The 17,177-nt window shown below is 47.8% G+C and overlaps 8 protein-coding genes across 8 annotated transcripts; 4 read left to right on the top strand and 4 right to left on the bottom strand.

Annotated features, from left to right (window-relative positions):
- Positions 1-109: 109 nt before the first annotated feature.
- Asppvi_005709 (SMP-30/gluconolactonase/LRE family protein) lies at positions 110-1,408 on the bottom strand (the record flags this gene model as incomplete). The annotated part of the gene is made up of 2 exons (XM_043301624.1): positions 110-160; positions 464-1,408. 2 exons carry the CDS (start codon positions 1,406-1,408, stop codon positions 110-112), a joined length of 996 nt encoding a protein of 331 aa, XP_043157559.1.
- A 2,368-nt stretch (positions 1,409-3,776) lies between these two features.
- On the top strand, positions 3,777-4,167 carry Asppvi_005708 (uncharacterized protein; the record flags this gene model as incomplete). The annotated part of the gene is made up of 2 exons (XM_043301623.1): positions 3,777-4,112; positions 4,165-4,167. 2 exons carry the CDS (start codon positions 3,777-3,779, stop codon positions 4,165-4,167), a joined length of 339 nt encoding a protein of 112 aa, XP_043157558.1.
- A 627-nt stretch (positions 4,168-4,794) lies between these two features.
- On the top strand, positions 4,795-5,505 carry Asppvi_005707 (uncharacterized protein; the record flags this gene model as incomplete). The annotated part of the gene is made up of 1 exon (XM_043301622.1): positions 4,795-5,505. One exon carries the CDS (start codon positions 4,795-4,797, stop codon positions 5,503-5,505), a length of 711 nt encoding a protein of 236 aa, XP_043157557.1.
- A 1,445-nt stretch (positions 5,506-6,950) lies between these two features.
- On the top strand, positions 6,951-7,774 carry Asppvi_005706 (uncharacterized protein; the record flags this gene model as incomplete). The annotated part of the gene is made up of 3 exons (XM_043301621.1): positions 6,951-6,967; positions 7,044-7,394; positions 7,453-7,774. 3 exons carry the CDS (start codon positions 6,951-6,953, stop codon positions 7,772-7,774), a joined length of 690 nt encoding a protein of 229 aa, XP_043157556.1.
- Positions 7,775-7,859: 85 nt separating this feature from the next.
- Positions 7,860-9,566, bottom strand: Asppvi_005705 (uncharacterized protein; the record flags this gene model as incomplete). Its single annotated transcript, XM_043301620.1, has 1 exon — positions 7,860-9,566. One exon carries the CDS (start codon positions 9,564-9,566, stop codon positions 7,860-7,862), a length of 1,707 nt encoding a protein of 568 aa, XP_043157555.1.
- A 792-nt stretch (positions 9,567-10,358) lies between these two features.
- Positions 10,359-11,338, top strand: Asppvi_005704 (uncharacterized protein; the record flags this gene model as incomplete). Its single annotated transcript, XM_043301619.1, has 5 exons — positions 10,359-10,364; positions 10,413-10,694; positions 10,750-10,951; positions 11,019-11,089; positions 11,147-11,338. The coding sequence occupies 5 exons, from the start codon at positions 10,359-10,361 to the stop codon at positions 11,336-11,338; spliced, it is 753 nt and encodes a 250-aa protein (XP_043157554.1).
- A 258-nt stretch (positions 11,339-11,596) lies between these two features.
- Asppvi_005703 (GFA family protein) lies at positions 11,597-12,209 on the bottom strand (the record flags this gene model as incomplete). The annotated part of the gene is made up of 2 exons (XM_043301618.1): positions 11,597-12,019; positions 12,087-12,209. 2 exons carry the CDS (start codon positions 12,207-12,209, stop codon positions 11,597-11,599), a joined length of 546 nt encoding a protein of 181 aa, XP_043157553.1.
- Positions 12,210-15,989: 3,780 nt separating this feature from the next.
- Asppvi_005702 (uncharacterized protein) lies at positions 15,990-16,667 on the bottom strand (the record flags this gene model as incomplete). The annotated part of the gene is made up of 1 exon (XM_043301617.1): positions 15,990-16,667. One exon carries the CDS (start codon positions 16,665-16,667, stop codon positions 15,990-15,992), a length of 678 nt encoding a protein of 225 aa, XP_043157552.1.
- Positions 16,668-17,177: the final 510 nt, after the last annotated feature.

Raw genomic sequence — 17,177 nt, 5'->3', positions numbered from 1 at the left:
TTAATTTTATCAGGGAGGGGGTATTGGGCAACTCTGTGTGGGGTTATACAGTTTGAGTCTATATTTTGAGGAACGACTCGTTCGGAGTTGTTGTTCCTGAATAGTCACTCTAAAGCATACGATCCACTGGACGGACAATCTGGCTGAGTGCGAACCGCATCTACTTCCATAATCACCATATCATGGCCGTCCTATACTATTAGACAGATTATAGCGCTGTGCGGCCAATGATGCGAAAGCGATGGGCTTCGCCAGGCTCAAGATGTAAGGCTGCAAGGGAGCACCAATGGTCCCCGGAAGTGGAGTTGAAAGAAAACAACCGGACGCCTCATATTATTGCTTGTTCATCTCATATACCTAAAAGAGCCCCTTTGACATCTCTTCCTCGTAAATGTATTCTGAGTAATTTGGTCCCATTACAAACATATATGACTCCTTTCTCCCCAAAGGAGAAATTACTTACTCCACCTGGAATTTGAATCGTGCCGATAAGAACACCACTAGGATTCCACACTTCAATCCCATCCCCGCATCCAGCGTAGACATTGCCATGGGTATCACATTTGATTCCATCTGGCATTTTTCCAGGGGCATACGCGAATACACGACGGTTTACCAACTGCGGTTCAGTCTGCCCTTCAGGGAGGACAATATCAAATGCATAGATATGCGAAGGGCCCGCCGGATCGAATGGGGGTGAGCCAGGGTCTGCACCTGTGTCTGTTATATATACCGTGTTGAAGTTAGGTGAAAAGCAGAGACCGTTTGGCCGTACAAAGCCTTCTGCAACAACCCGAATGGATCCACTACTAGGATCATAACGATAGACTTGATTGGGCAGCTCTGGTGCAGGCCTAATGCCCTGGTAGAATCCATACTGAGGATCTGTAAACCAGATGGAGGAGTCCGGATGTACAACCACGTCATTAGGTGAATTGAATGAAATCCCATAGAAAGAGCTGATCATGGCCTCTGATGTAGTGTCACTACTACCCTCAGGTGGAACCGCGACCTTGATGATACCCGAAGGATCACTCGGGATTTTTGATCCCTGAGCACAGAAGAGAATGTGATCACGACCGAAATTAACGCCGCCATTCAGCATGGCACCGTCAATATGTGGAAACGTGATGCGCTCGACTTTGGCAGCATTTGATTCTGTGGAAGAACCTTGATACGTATCATATACTCGGGAGAGCTTGATATGCTTAAGATTTGTCATCTGGTCCGAGGTCACAAAGATGCTACGCGTCGGTTGGTGATAGACGCAAGCTTCATGATAAAGATGCAAACCGGCAGGACCCTCGTCTGCGAGTATCGAAACTTGTGGTTCTGGGGGATTGGGGCCCAGTATCGCATCGAACTCTGGAGCCTGATGTTTAATGAAGGCAACTTTGTTACTGGCCATCGTGAATAAATTGATGATAGATGTGTTTCAAGCATATGTCATTGCTTTGCGCGGTATTTAATGAGAAGAGGAAGAGAGTGATTTGAGAGATTGGCTCTTCGTGGGCGGCGCTCACCTGTTATACGTACATTACGTCGGCTGAACCAGACTCATGCTTGAATGACGTTTTGGATTCTTTGGTTGGAGCTCAAAGTCCAGTCGCAGTAGTCGACCATGACAAATGCGAATCTTCAATCGCCGTCCCCAGACCTCTCAGCGGTTGGATCGCTTATCGACAAAAGCAAAAGTGCTATTGGATGAGCCTCTGATGCTGAATGATGGGAAGGACTTGAGGTCAAACGGGAACTGGTATTGACTAACCAGACACTGAACGTCCAAGTGCTCCGAGTTCGACAGGCCCAGGGCTACCTCAAGGAAACATTCGGGGCTGTTGATTGCTACCGGGGAACAATTTGGGACATATCTGTGCCACTCCAGTGTTGCTTAACAGCGCAGAGACATAGGTATCCTGATCAGACACTCTAGCATTACGAAATGCACCTGCTGCGAGAACTTCCATACCCGCTTTCCTAGTCGCCTGTAGACAGACAGACATGCGGCGTATGAGATAGCTGACCAATGCTTCCTACTTTCAGTTACACAGCGAAGATCGCTTACCAGAAACACAATCAGCAGACGTGAAGTTTATTATTGTGTTTCGTTCTTATCCTGTAATTTTTTTTCAATGGTTGCATTTGTAACCTGGCAATAAATGACGGGTTGTCTTATACATGGAATGAGTTTTTGGAGCGTGTTTCCTTACCGGATCCGGATAGCAACGCATTTGGTAATTACTTCATGACATCAACGACAATGTTCAATGGAGGCCTAGATGTGCTACGTTCGCCAATAGCCAATCGTCATTCAGGTTGCTTTTCAACTTTGGTTGAGGGAAGTCCCAACATACAGCTAAGCACCTAATGCTATTGTTAAAGTTACCACAATGTAACCTCTATCCACCAGGGAGGTCAATTTTAATGCCAGTGTATTCAAATCCTTAAAATTGGCTGCTATACAGTTTTTGGTAAGGGGGTTAGCAATTTTGTAGAAATTTACAACGACGAGCCCCCATACTGGTCTTATCTCAATCTACAATCAAAATCAACTGAGGGGGGACAGAAATAAAAGCTTTGATTTCGCCCTATGACTTGACCCATCCTTACAGCTTTCTTAAGGTTATAACCTGTATCTTTCATCACCCTAAAACACACGTCGGCTTCATAAAATCATGTTATATCTTCACGCATTTACCGCAATACCGTAAATATGGAAAGCATTTACCAGGCTCCTCAACATCTGCAGATTTGCTTGTCAGCCACAGACAATATAGGACAACCGTTGTCAGTGATGCTGGCCAAAGAGGCAGATCGAGATCAGGATAGAAAAGTCTATCAGGCGACATTCCAATTCAACACTGCAGCCTGGATGTGATTGTAGCCTGGAGACCCTTTCGCCTCATCCAATATTGACTGACCGAAGTTTTGTTCTCCAGCTGAAATTTTTCCACGACGCTCTAGTTAGAGCTGTGGTGAATATCGTGGATAAATGGTGGAAAAAGCACCCTCTAACGTCCAGACAGGATGCCTTTGGAACATCCTGTGGAGGCGGATTTATAGGTAAGTAATATTACATCTTGTCACTCTCAGAACTATTGGATAACAGGCGATGCAGTGGATTGATGAGCGGAGCCACCTGAAGCAAATATCTGAATTTAGAGACTACCTCAGCATTTGGAGGCCAGATTCCTTTTGACAGATGACAGCAGTGATGTAGTTAGATTCCAGCTTTGTGAGGCAAACAGCCATATGCCATATAATGCGCTTATCCACAGCGCATATAAGAATAACATCATGCGGCAGTTACTGAGAGCGAAATCAATCCTAGAGGCAGCTGGTGACTTCAATGAAATGGTGGACAGTCTGGTCGGCCTCTTTAACGCTGGGTTGCCAATCCATCTTGTAAGGGGAAGCGACGCAATTAACAGGCAAGAAGTTCATCCACTTAGTCAAGAAGAAAACTGGGCTCCGGCTAAGGCTTATCCAGTTAGCAGATCTGAGTGAGAGTTCATTTGAAGCCTATCGGCCCGGAATTTGGGACACCCGGTCAAGAGGAGGGTCTGGGAGCGCTCGTTACAGCTGCTTCGTCTCACCGTTAGAGGCTATCGAGAAACGAGGGTATGCAGATGGAACACTTGTGCAGTACATCCTCAGCAATAAACAGGCTGCGGAGTCGATCCATACGGTATATCCAATCCCCGATGTCTGCTAGGTATTCATGAAGAGCTACGCTGCCGAAGTCTTCGATCGAGTTTCTCTTGATGTGGACTGGAATGGCACGACCGTCGTCAATACGGTCTCAGAACCAAGGAGGAGACTTTGATTCCCATGATGATATACCCGATAGCCTTCGTGATCAGCTATATGCTGAGGAGAACCAGCGACTCGATAAGCAGAAAAAACCCACGGATAATTCGGATAATTCGACAATCGGTTCGCCGTGTCCTCCAGTCAATATCAATGTCCTCCAGGCTGGATCATCTCAACAATCGATGCCTCCTCCTGCTAATGACGCTATACCTGCTAAGCCGGGCTATGCTGAATCAATCATGGTTCACGGGCTGCTTGATGTCGCTGTGGAGGAATATACCGAATGGCAACGGTCGCGAGTGAGCAACGAGACTTTCAGGGATAACATCAACAAAGCAACGAAAATAGTAGTAATTCAGTCTAGATATGTTACAATGAATAGAGAACAGGCCACGGCGGCATTATGGCCCGAAAAACCCGTTCGGAAAGGGTATAAGCCTAGGGCACTCAAGCAGGCTACTCTCGAACTCGTTGCGTCTCCAGGTACTGTACATCTCTACCTTCCTTCTTATACGTCTACGAGGATTTGTGTTAGAAAGAGGGACCCGCGGTTGATTCCGACATTGCTCGCGCCTTATCGTACTTGGACCATTTTCTTTCATGGGAACTTGAACAAACGAACAATCTCCACGAAGCTCTAGAAAAGTTCGCCGAGTATATTGTGAAACCTTTCGTCGAAAGGATGTTTTCCAGCCTATCCCCAAGGAACAGCTTTTCCAATGGGAACTGGGGGCCAGAACGAGGTCTTCATCCGTGTCCTTAGCCACAACCGGGTTGTTGATTGTGACGCGCCTAAATTAAATCGTGTATACAGCTCGGCGGGCCCTCAGCATAAGTTCTTCCTCTTCTCAGGCCAGAACTCCCATCGTGTTTGTTCTGTTTGCATGGATCTTTGCTGTGTCGATGAGGTTCGAGATTTACGTAAACAACTCAGTCACTCGCCAGTTAAACCGTATCATTATTTGTCAACACTACAACAATATGACTGCCAACATCCCGGAGATCATCCTGCTCTGCCAGGACGCAGACTTCATCACCGCCTTCAAAACAGCGCAGCAAGAGCACTGGCCCGAGTTACCATCAAAGCTCACGATCACCCCGGTTAACTCGCGCCTGAACCGGCTTGACCCCTCAGTAACCTTCGACCTGATTGTCTCACCTGCAAACTCGTATGGCCGTCTAGATGGGGGCTTCGACGACGCCATCTCATTAGCTTTCAGCCCACGCGATGACTACGAAGCCTTAATGCGCGCAGTGCAGCTGGAGCTATACGAGAAATGGCGAGGATTCGCCCCGCCCGGCACATGCACGCTTGTGCAGTTTCCCGTCCCGCTGGAGCAGAATTCGCGGCGCTGTGCCTGGGTGGCTATCTGTCCTACTATGCGGGAGCCGATGAATGTCGCCTGGGACCGGGAGGTTGTCTATGAGAGTGTCTGGAGTTTGTTATGTGCGGTCGAGGGGCATAATCGGGCTTCTGAAGAGAAAATTAATCATCTCTTGATGCCACCCCTGGCTGCTGGTATTGGGAAGGTTAGCAAGGAGCGTTGGTCGGTGCAGATGGTGCTTGCAATGAAACATTTTGTGGACGCAGTCGAAAGGCCGGAGCGGTGGAGTCGAATGCAGTGGAATGAGATCATGAAGGATTGTGATGAAGTTGCGACGACATGGAAGACAAAGGAGCATAACGGATAAAGCCGTTCCCAGTTCGTGGTCTTCGCCATCTTAGGTCCGGGTTGACCCAATGACTTGGGCGGAGCGAAGAGGAGCACTTAACAGGAAGCGACCAACCTATCCCGTGTGTTAGTCACAAACTGCCACATTAAACTTATAGTACTAGTTGGTGTGATGATACAGTATATATTAGCATTTACGCTCCGGATTTCTATGGATACTGACCAAATACAAAATAAAGCACGGCTTAGACTAAAACCCACGGAGGAATGTGTTCGAGTCAACCGTGGGGATAAGGTTCGGATTTCGCCGTAATAGGTGTGTTACATCTCCTGTATGATCAAGCCTACGTGTTGGAAGTGCCCCGCTGTGCTTTTCCTCCTTGCACCAACGACATCAACACACCATTCAAGGAAGTTATCGAATCCTTGCTTGGGGTTTTCTTCGTAGAACTGCCAATTCCGCCGGATAAAGGCCTTGAGCTCAGCAAAGAACTCCTCAATAGGATTCAAGTCAGGAGAATAGGGAGGCAAATACACCAGTTTTACACCGGCTTGTCGTCCGGTAACATAAGCAGATCTGTTGCAATTTCCAGACTCCAGATGGATTGAATCCCAGAAAATGATTTAAAGTTTCGGTAACAACCGTAGCATTCCAGGTTTCGAGGTTGATGTTTCTGTTGATGCTGAAGAAACGGTACTGTTAGTAATAGCCATCGAAGCATCCCTCACATTCTACTTAGCTCTCTTATCTATCCAAGAGCCTCTTGGGAATTGACATCCTCTCTCCTGTGCTACTTACCTTCATGGTCTTATTCCTCATCACTACTAGCGCTTATACTTTTTATCCCCATCACCACTCTCTTGTAAGCTTCCAAGGGTGCTTTCCAGATTTCTCTAAGCCTTCTATTTCCCTTCAGTCAGCCATTCCACGCCATTCATATTTCTTAGTTTACACCCTAGAATTTCAGTGTTCTTGGCTTGTGTGTGGCGCAGTATACTTGGGCTTTCGCAGAGGCGCCGGTAATCAGTCTACTTATCATTCACGAGAATGTGTATCAAAGGCCGAAATGTTCCCTGTGAGCATTCAAAATCTTGCCAGCTGTGCAACTGGATGCCTCACATTTTGAACGTCGCAAGACTTGGAACCGATACGAAGTGGCTGACCGCGGTATCACACTTCCGGAATCGAGTCAGTTCAATGCTTATATGAAACAGCACAGATCCAGACGGTGAGACAGGATCTTCACTGGGGTCAAGTCAGCTGATCTATCTGCCTGCTTGAACACGTCACCGCTGGTCTTATTCGCCAGGGGGGTTGGATTTAGTGTTTGAAGGTGAGGGATATTCCCCCCTAGGTTAGTGCGTGAGCCATGGACGACATATATATAGTAGTTCCATGAGCTCGCTCGAAGGAAACTGCAATACTAACAGGTACAAAGAATTCTGCCGTCTCAACTAACCGGAATGTCTATCAAGTCCCAGTGAGTCTATTCTACTATCTCCTATAAGAGTAAACTACCTTTGAAGGCGAAGAAAGCTCAAACAATCTCTATCTAGATCCCTCAATGGCCAATGGGCCGGCGTCTACACGGTGGACAATTCAGACGGAACTGCCAACGGCGAATCTGACTTCGTTCTCTCGTTTGAAAGAGACCCGATCGACTCCACCCGGGCCCGCATTAAGGGACAAGGTACTGATGATGCTGGCTCGTTCACAATCGCAGGAACGCTCGACTCAGATGATTCGATGAATTTACAAAAGAACTACAGCACACATGGATGGGTGTACTCTGGAAAATTGGATCGAGCGTTGAGTGTGGTCCATGGGTCATGGGGGGATGTTCGCAATGGACCGATGGGGTTCTTTGTCTTTCATCAGGTAATTGATGAGGAGGTGGTATCCGCGAGGTAAGCTGCTGACGCGTCTGTTTAGGTAAGCAGTTGCGAGTGCTAACAGATGGGATAGGGAGAGAATTCAGCGGATCAATGGTCGATGGAAAGGAACATACAGCGGAACCAACGAAGACACCCGTTGGTCGTCTGAGTTCGATTTGACCGCCTCCCCCGGGAAAAAGTCCGAACAGGTGGCCATTGTAGGAAAGGGAACGGACAATGCCGGTGCGTATTGGATCAGGGGGATGGTGTTTCCCGCCCACCAGGTGATTTTCGTCAAGCAGTATGCGCGACATTCGTGGATCTATCGAGGGGAGCTAGACGAAGATGGCAGTGTGATGGAAGGGGACTGGGAAGGTAAAGGAAATCAGGGGACGTTCCTTTTCACGCATTGAATTCGAGGTTGCTTGTCACTATGAGCTATTGTTTCCTTTCAGCTTCCACATTTTTCCAAAATCTCAAAGGCAGAATGAACGGAGCTTAGAATCCCAAGTCCGTCAAGGCAAAAACCCCGCTCCCTCCCACGGCGTTTTGAGGGAGGGCAACGTCCTTCCACTGCGGTCCAGCAATCTTATCGGTCAGATCTTTCTCATCTAATGAAACTTCTTCCCCTCCCTCTTCCTCCTCATCTGCAGCAGCCGTCTCACCGCTGAGCGATATGGGAAGGATCCGGGACTGAAACTCCACGTTCTGTCGGGTAGATGTCGGAGACTGAATACCCTGACCCCAATCGAAGAAATTATCTGGATCCCAGATTTGCTTGATTCGCTGTAGCTCCTGACGATTGTTTCCATAGTAGACCTTCTCGTGGGCGGCGGTGGTGAGAGTCCGATCAGGAAAATTGATGAATGCGGCCCGTCCCATCATCGAGTAGGGCTGCAGTTCCTTTTTGAACTGTCCAAGGAAACCCCACATGTCGCGCTCCAGCCACTTATCCTCCCACTGTAACATGATGTAAACGTGGTAGGTGCAATCACGCCAGCGGAACGCGGTCGCCGAGCGTTTTTTCCTACTGGCCTCTCCGCCGGAATGAATCCAAGTCACTTGTAGCAGGCCCTGTTCCCCCTTGAATAGACGGCGGAAGGCCTGCATCTCTTTGCGGATGGCCTCGGTAACAGCCTTCATTCGGCTTCGGTCGCTCTTGAACACGAACGAAGTGTAGATCTGGTAGGAACGGTTGGTCGGGAAAGACTTCACGGTTTCTTCAGACCACTGGCTCACGAGAGTCTCATGGAGGAAGCGGGTGGATGGTTCCGCCATGGATCGTCGTTTCAGTTGCTTTTTGAGTTCTGGTTGCTCCACAAATCTGTCAATCACATTGTCGAAGTCGTCCTTGCTACCATCGAAATAGGACAGAACCCGAACGCTCAGTTCGCTTGAGGTTCCTTTTAGATCGCAGAGCCAGGAGGTATCCAGGGTCATTTGGTCTGGCCAGTTCGTTGTGTAAAAGCGGAGCATTGCTTGCATGAAGCCATCCATCTCGTCCGTCTTGGGCATCCAGGTGAAACGGCCTGCGACCACTTCCCCTTTGCTGTTCCCCAACTCTTGGATTTTGAGCTTCAACTCGACCACCACTCCGAAATTGCCGCCTCCGGCACCGCACAGCGCCCAGAAGAGCCTGCCCTTGTCTGACTTAGGGTCATCGCTGTCTCTCACCGTCACTAATTTACCGTCCGCAGTGACAATTGTCGCCTCCTTCAGGGTGTCACATCCCATGCCGAAACGGCGGGTGAACGGGCCAAGACCACCCCCCAAGGTGAAGCCGCTCACACCCACAGTGGGACAGCGTCCACCGTTGATGATCGCTCCATTCATACGCTCATTAACTAGTTGTTTGTATGCGTGGCCCCATTGGCAGCCACCTTGCAGGGTGGCCATCATTGCTGTCCGATCGATCTCCACCTTCTTCATGCGGACCAAGTCCAACATGATTCCGGTGTCGGTGCTGGAGAATCCAGCGTAAGAGTGACCGCCATTCTTAATAGTGAGAGACACACCCCGAGCCTTCGCCCGTGTGACAATAAACTGAACATGGCCGGCGCCCTCAGGTTGGACGACACAATCCGGTCGAGTGAACCGGTACAGGAGATTGGCCGTCGCAACGGAACGCTCATATTCCACCTCTCCCACTCGAAACACTGGTACTTTATTGGCAATGAAGTCCTGGATGATCGTTTCTGTGGCCATGGCAGTCAATCCTAGTTAAAGGACAATCAACGTGGTTGGAAAAGAGTGGTTTTAGGAAAAGGAATTGCCCATTGTCTCCAGACACCACAGCGGGGTTTACAACCTTTTAACAAACTCCCAGCAGGGAAGTTCAATAACAGGTCAGGCTCAAAATTACGAGGGGGGTTTACACCTCATCTCCTGTTACCAATATGTGCGTAGATCCTCTGTACGCTTTTGGAAAACTGCAGCTGAGGCACAAATCACAGGCTTTTGCGGATGGGAGGGGAGAAAGCTGAACATTGAACCCTGACAAATCACAGGCAGGAGATTGTCCAGATCGTCATACAATCACAGATTCCGATACTCTTAGTGCTACCTTTGCGACCCTACGTAGCATAGTGAATGGCCTACGATGATAGCTAGCGTGTGGTGTTCAGCCAGCCTCGTCCTGCTGATCACACATACTTTCAGGCTGGCTGGAACCCTGGGCAGAAAAACTTGGATATTTACGAGTCAAGCGACGTCACCACTTTCACAGCACTGTCAATTCATGCTGTGACTGCTCAGGAATGCCTATGGATCGCAAACTCAATAATTTTATCCAAGATATTCCGACAGTCAGTCATTTAGTTTACTTTGACAAAGATGAAGACATTCGCGGGTGGCACAACTACTGGTATGGGTCGTCGCGGGTAGTACCGCGTGCCAAAGAAATGATCTGCAGTCCGGTGGGGCAGTGACTTGTCCATAGTGGGGTAAAAAAGGCAGTTTAGTGCTTTTGATGCCAAGGCTAGAACGATTTATCATGTCATGCCTGTTTGTTTGGAGAGAATAGTCCATCTTATAAGACTTCATGGCCTATAGCAAGCGAAGACCACCAAGGACGAGCCCCTCAATGCCTGGGGCGCCAACCAGGAGACGGAGCAACTGAAGGGCGTAATCGATGCTGCAGCCAGATTCCCACGCTGGAGCGCTTCGTATTGTCTTCTCTTTCCGATGCGACACGTCTACCATTTTGACTCAAAAGCCGAGGCGGAAGCGTATAGAAGAGAAACTTACCCAGAACTGTGGAAGAAGACCAGCATTTCCCAGGCAGGGTTTTTCTTGAGCAGTTTTGTATCGAACCCGATCTTCCAGCCTGAAATTGTAAGTTCTTGATCGGCCGGTCACCACACCAATTGATTGATCAGTCTCTCTCCAGCCCGAGTATGGGGTCGTTCAGCTCCTCAGGAATCTCAATTCTGTCGTCAGGTTGCCCTTTATTGCCGCGGAAAAAGACCCCAGAACACTCATCAAGGCCCTCATGCAAGAAAGCCCTAGGAAGCATCTCATCAGCTATAGGGAATGGAGCACTCTACAGGAAGCTCTGGGGCATCTACCCAAGCCACTAGCCTCACAGCTGAGTATGTTATGCTGCCCAAAGGGCAATCAAATGTCCCTATGCCACCTGAGCTGGACTGAGAGTTGGAGGACTTTGGGCATACCGCACTGAGTTCAAGTATGAGGGCCAAGTCGACCCTACCATTATCCACCGAAAGGACGTGAGTTTCGCAGTGCCATCATTCTCATCATTCTCACCCATTTACTGATTTTGCTAGTTGGACTTCCCCCCGCGGTTGGACAGTGCGCCGAATTATTTCAGAAAGCAGGGTTGGTCCCAGCTCCCCAGGGCCGAACAGAAGTTAGGAGAGCGGCTCCTCTACAATGGGAAAGAATGGTTCGGCTTTCTCTGCTTTACTGTGCTTTTCACCAGTAATTACTTCATCTCCGGAAGTCCGTCCACCGATTAAAGCCAAAATTACCACCCGCTGTAGCGGATTTTGCTAATATGAACACGTGTCGATGTGTACGCGGCAGGAACCGTGCCCCCAGCCTTTCCCATAATCCTTGACCCCGTCCGCTGTCATCTAAAGATTGTCAACCTTTATTACAACTTAGCAGAAAATCCGCTTATTGAGTCAATTTCCAATCCTATCCTTCTCAGTCAGTAGCGCAGAGGAAAAAAAGATTTGCTCGTTACCAGAAGGAAATGCCACCAATTGCCCAGTTTATTCATTGGGGATGCCAGCATCCTTGGCAGGAAGAGCCACCCCCTCAACCTGTCCAACCCCCTTTGCACTACACAGCCAACCAACACGATCTTTGGTATATATCTCAGCCCGTGGCTTCAGTGTCGTTTCATGCAGGGTAAAGTCGTCCACTGTTCCAGTGCGAAGGATGCGCTGTCCTGGGAAAAGTTCACCGGTCCGATACATGAGCGTGCCGCACTTGGAACAAAAGAAGTTTGCCATTGCTTTGCCGGACGTGGTGGTTTTCGACTGGCTAAATTTGGTGAGGGCCTCTTCGCCGCGCACGTGTTTGAGATATGGATCCGCAACGATGAAATTAGTCGCGAACATCGATGCGGTTATTTTGCGGCAGTCCGTGCAGTGACAGGCGAATGTATCAACGAGTCCGGGGCCTCTTGTTGGCTAAAGGTAATTAGCGGGACAGGTCATAGTCGTAGAATATGTGCTAGTACGCTGAAGTAGTACTTACAAATATCAACTGCACAGTACCGCAGTAGCATGTAGCAGTCGCCTGGTCTTTTGTTGACCAGCCATCACTGGCAATGCCGGCAACAGGTATGTAGGGTTTTGAGTTATTATTTGTTGCAGTCATAGTGAGTTTTCTATCGAGGGTGGCATGGATTTCTGGATTCAACGGCTGTAGGGAGAATGGAGGAAGCGAACAGCCTAGATTTTATCTGCACGTCTCCGTTATGCATGTCGTGTTGATTGATAATCCGGCAATCCTACCGTGTGAGCTGCAGTAATACCCCAGCTTGATTTAATCTGCGGGCCCATTAGTTCTCCCGTCTCGGAGACATTTGGAGGAGTGTATAGTCAGCCCGAATCGGCCAAAAAGCGGGGAGATGATAACAACTGTCTTGACTAACTATAGGACCAACCTGTGGTCAGTAAACCTACTGTTTGGGATATCAGTAGCATTGATTAGTAACTAGATAGTAGTTGATTAAATATCGGCTTTGCCGCATCCATCGATAATGATTTCTCAGCTCAGCATAGAGACACATCGTTACCAGTGCGGCGGGCGTTGTTTGAGCTAATGATGGGCTTAATAGAAAGCCGATAAGTGGTACAGACGCCGGGCAACAATATTATTTATTTTCATACTGAGTTGATTAATCCTCGTCACAATATACTATTCCCTATTTCGCGTTCGKTCCATCCCTGTTACACCTGATCCATCAACAATGGTCCGACTTGAAATGTCTTGCTAATTGGCGTATGTCTCGTTTCTTCTACACGCTCGGTCTCTTGAGGCAATGGCATTCTGGGCAGGCGTAAGGGATTCTTCCCCGGCGAGTTTGGGCCATATTCGCGGGACCCCAAGTTTTCGGAGTTGAATTCAGTTATTTTACCAGCCAAACCAGATACGGTCGACTACCTCCGTTCAAAAGAGCCTGAGATGTTCTGGTCAGGCCTTGTGACCGGTGCATGGTTCGACTGGGCTATGAAAGAGAAGGGGGGGGGAGGGTGTGAGACGAAGAACACATTCGTGTGAGACGAAGAACACATTCGTCTTCGTCTTATCCTTCAATGCCAGTCAAAAAGATATTCTAGATGTAGTCGAAATGGTCCACGGCCAGAAGTGGAGTATAAAGCGCATTACATCTGAGCAGGTCATCGCTAATGGTATGAGGAGTTTTGCAGTCCGGGATTTCGCAGGGATCATGGATTTGACTTGGGGTGGAGCATTTGGTAAACAGCTTCTGGGTGATTCAAGACCGTATTGGCTTTGGAACGACCCAGTTGGGCTATACAAGGAAGACATCGAGCAAGCCATCAGAGATGTGTCCCAAAGGACATAATGCGACTGGCCAACTACCCGGTTATCTACCATCTTATCTATACATCACAGAACCTCACTATCTTTAGTGCTCATCAATATAACATGTGCTGCGTTGGTAACTAAGCAACCCCATCACTGGGGCGATTCCACTCTCGCCAACCTATTGTACAACACTCGCAACGCCAGGGAGACAGCGGAGCGGACATTCGGCCTAGGCAGCGAGACTGGCCGGATGATAGGGGAATTCATCAGATCGGTTGGTGATATCACGGGAAAAATGGGTTAAACGTGTAGATCCTATAAAGTGTTATCCCATAGCTCTTTTTCTGCGTTTAATGTGGCCATGGGTTGTCACTGTGGGCACGGCGTATTAAATTATAAACAAGTACACCTGATTAACTTATGTCTTGACTGTAACTCCACAGTAATTAAATTTTACTTTAGAGGGACAGTGCAAGAGATGAACATCCTCACCTTAACCCATTGACTCCAGGCTGCAGGCTTGACCTGTCTAATTCAGTTGCAAGTAAGGTGGCTACTAGGTTATAGTCCCTATATTGTAGAATTCGTCCTGAACGTGCACTATCTGTTAGGAGAGTGTCTAAAGGAAGCTGTGGTTGCTGTGCCTGATGTGGTGGTTATGTAGCGGGCATTGCAGCTCAGGCAAAATCTGGTATGATCGCTCACTATACTGCTGCATTCTTAATTCGGTTGTCCATGTAGTTTGGTACTCAGATGATATGGCCTGGAATGTCGGAGAGTGTCCCTAGGTTGGTTGTAACTGCTGGCGAATCAGCAGTCCTTCGCCATTAGACTAAATGTCCGGCGTAAAGCTTGTTAAGAACCTAAATGCCGGAATAGAAAGCATAAATAACTGTCAGGGGCTTTAGGACAAGCTATAGTCTGTTCACTAAAATAGAGTTTATGGCCCTATTAAGGAATCTTCTATGTACTCCAAAGTCCCATAAGATCTATATATTGATGTGAAGTGCCGTTCTAACAGTTCCATCCTCTCTATGTGTACTGCCAGAGCTAACCAGTTAGTATGCCACTGTATACCTATAGGTAGACTTAGAAAATGTTCCCAGGAATTATTAGGGTATTTTCCAGGAAATAAGATCATACACTGTAGGTGAGCATTGCTATTTCTTGCACTACATCTCCTAATATATAAGTAGAGTTATAATAGTTAAGTTACTTTAGTGGTCCTTCCTTTTGTTAGGGATAGACTTGATATGAAATATCTAATTACTGACTTAAAATATGAAGATTATTTATCAGCCTCCTTAGCAGTCTTGCACTTTACGCACCTTCCGGTGTATATTAACATTATCTGTATAACCTAGTTCCTCCCTTGTTATAAAGCTAATGGATGAAAAGTTTCTACTAGTTTTAATACGCCCTTCTGTTTCTGCTAACTTAGTGGTCTCTAGATTAGTTTTAGCCTTAATAGATAGTAAAATGATACTTACTGTATGGGTTTAGCTCCCAAACAAGTTAACAAAGAGGATTTTGACTTTTGTATTGCCGTGGGTGATTTGACCAATGACAGGTTGGTTCTCTATCCTTCCAGGTGCATAACAGTGAGGTGGTCCTCCCAGAATCTAGGCTAAAGCAACTTACAGGCATGACTACCAGATCCAGGCTTTCCAGGATACATTCCCCCGATTCAAGAAGTCCGTCCATCTTCTCCCTGGAAACCACGATATGAGAAAATCTCATCCCATATAATATAATAGTGAGCGGGTCGAGCTGTTCCCTGCAACGCAGAGTGGGCCTGAAGGTAGAAATCCCAATTGCATACTTTAGTAACTCCATAGTCGACCACTGTGCTGTTCTGGGGATTAGAGGACTGATCTGCCCTACCTTTATAAGTTGGGTAGAAATGAGTGTGGTGCCATTTCCTAATGACTATAACTGAAAGGTGTGGGAGACCTTTCGGATACATTGGCTTATATGTGGATTTTAGAAGTGGGATCTCTTTCTCTACTATGAGATTATACTAACCCTCAGAGACTCCGTTATGGTAGATAATGATATTCTTGGGAAGCTGCCTGTTGACAGGAACCTAACGCTTTAGGCACAACTGCAGCATTGTATTGAGGGCAGCAACTATTTCCTAGTGGGATGCTTGGATGTAGATCTCTGCTGGCTATTGACCAAGTCTGCATTGACAGAGGTAACTATGCCCACCACACTGGGTGCATGCTTTGCTGACCCTAGTAATGGATAGATGACATTGATTCTAATAATCATAGTTCTACCATCAGAGATGATTCCTAGTTTATTAGTTCCAAATACCTGATTCACACCACTGAGCTTTAGATTGACTTTTAGGCAGATATTAGCGAGGTACCGGTTATTTTAGGGTAAAGCTTTTCCTTAAGCATACAGATGTTGGCTACTGATACTTGAAATGTTGGCTAAATTGGCTCAGCAGCTGTCCAGCACATGCAGGCTTAATCATGAGTGATCGGGATAGCTTCACCCGGAATGCGGGGGACAACTATGGAGATGCAGCGCTGGCTGTGATCCATTTTTGGTTCTCGTCGCGACACATCTATCACCTACTCAATCTTTTGACTGTTAAAACAACCCCTCCGATCTTCTCCACTGATAATCCAGCACATCACTGGCTTTTTCGGCGCAGGACAAGCCACAGAGGACCTCCACAGCATACAACGCACCGTCAAAGCCACTGGAAATCCCCCCAGTTGAGATGATCCGTACTCCATTATCGGGGAAGCCGGCATCGACAAACCTCTTCCGGACAACCTCAGTCTGTCCATACTTTGCACAGAGCTCCGCTAGCTCTGGAATAATTGTGTAATGGGTGGTCGCGCGTCGGCCGGCAAAAATTCCCGCAGAAGCAAGGAAAAAGGCCCCGCTGCAGACTGAGAGAAGGAGTCGAGGATGGACTCGAGATTCATCCTTAGGCAGAGAAGAAAACTTCTGAATGATCTGGATGACTGGAAAGTCCGGAGAACAGAGCTCCTTCGTGACCACGTAGCTTGCGCCTGGGACAATAAGGACGTCAAACTGTGTGAGGGAAGACATGGCTTGCTCAAAGCTGATGTTCCGTTTGATGACTAGGCCCTGTACGGTTGAGATTTCATCGCTGGGACCGGCGACAGTGATGGAAAACAACCGGTCGCCAGACGGGCCTTGAGCATACGACAGCGTTTCCAGTGGCCCGGCGAAATCGATTAGGTCCATCTTTTCKAAACTCAGGAGACAGGTCTGGATGGGCTTAGATTCTGACATGTTGGACAGACTTGCAGCTGTCGTTCTGGTAGGGATATAGACGCGAGAAGATTGCTGAATACTCGATTCATAAGTCTCATCTGGAATTTTAACAGAATCTTACAATCATGCATCGTTAGACTCGCTCGATGCTGGGAATGTCAGCTTTAAATGTTTCAATTGGAAAGGTTCTGGTATACGAGCGCTAGTACCGATGCAACAATAGTTAAAGTGGCCCGATAGGTCCAAAGAAAAGGGCTATATCGCATTTAGACTCGACCTAGACGTCAGGCATCCCACGCTAGACAGCACTTATGTCCGTGGCCTCCTACTGGCTCTTGGACTTGTACTTTGCATTACTCGTGCCATCCAGACAGGCACAACGCTCAGCCGACTGGACCCGCGTAAAGCCGTACTTTGCCGCGGTCTTGATACTTCTTTTTCCCTAGCTTATCTTGTTCTGCAGTGTGATTAGAGTCAACAAAAATGCAGAATTCCAACTTCAGTACCAGACCCTGGGCCTCACTCTTG

This window comes from Aspergillus pseudoviridinutans (assembly GCF_018340605.1).
Source record: "Aspergillus pseudoviridinutans IFM 55266 DNA, scaffold_4, whole genome shotgun sequence".
Taxonomy (NCBI): Eukaryota; Fungi; Ascomycota; class Eurotiomycetes; order Eurotiales; family Aspergillaceae; genus Aspergillus; species Aspergillus pseudoviridinutans.
The sequence above is the reverse complement of the archived record's forward strand: the minus strand, read 5'-3'. Positions and strand labels throughout refer to the sequence as shown.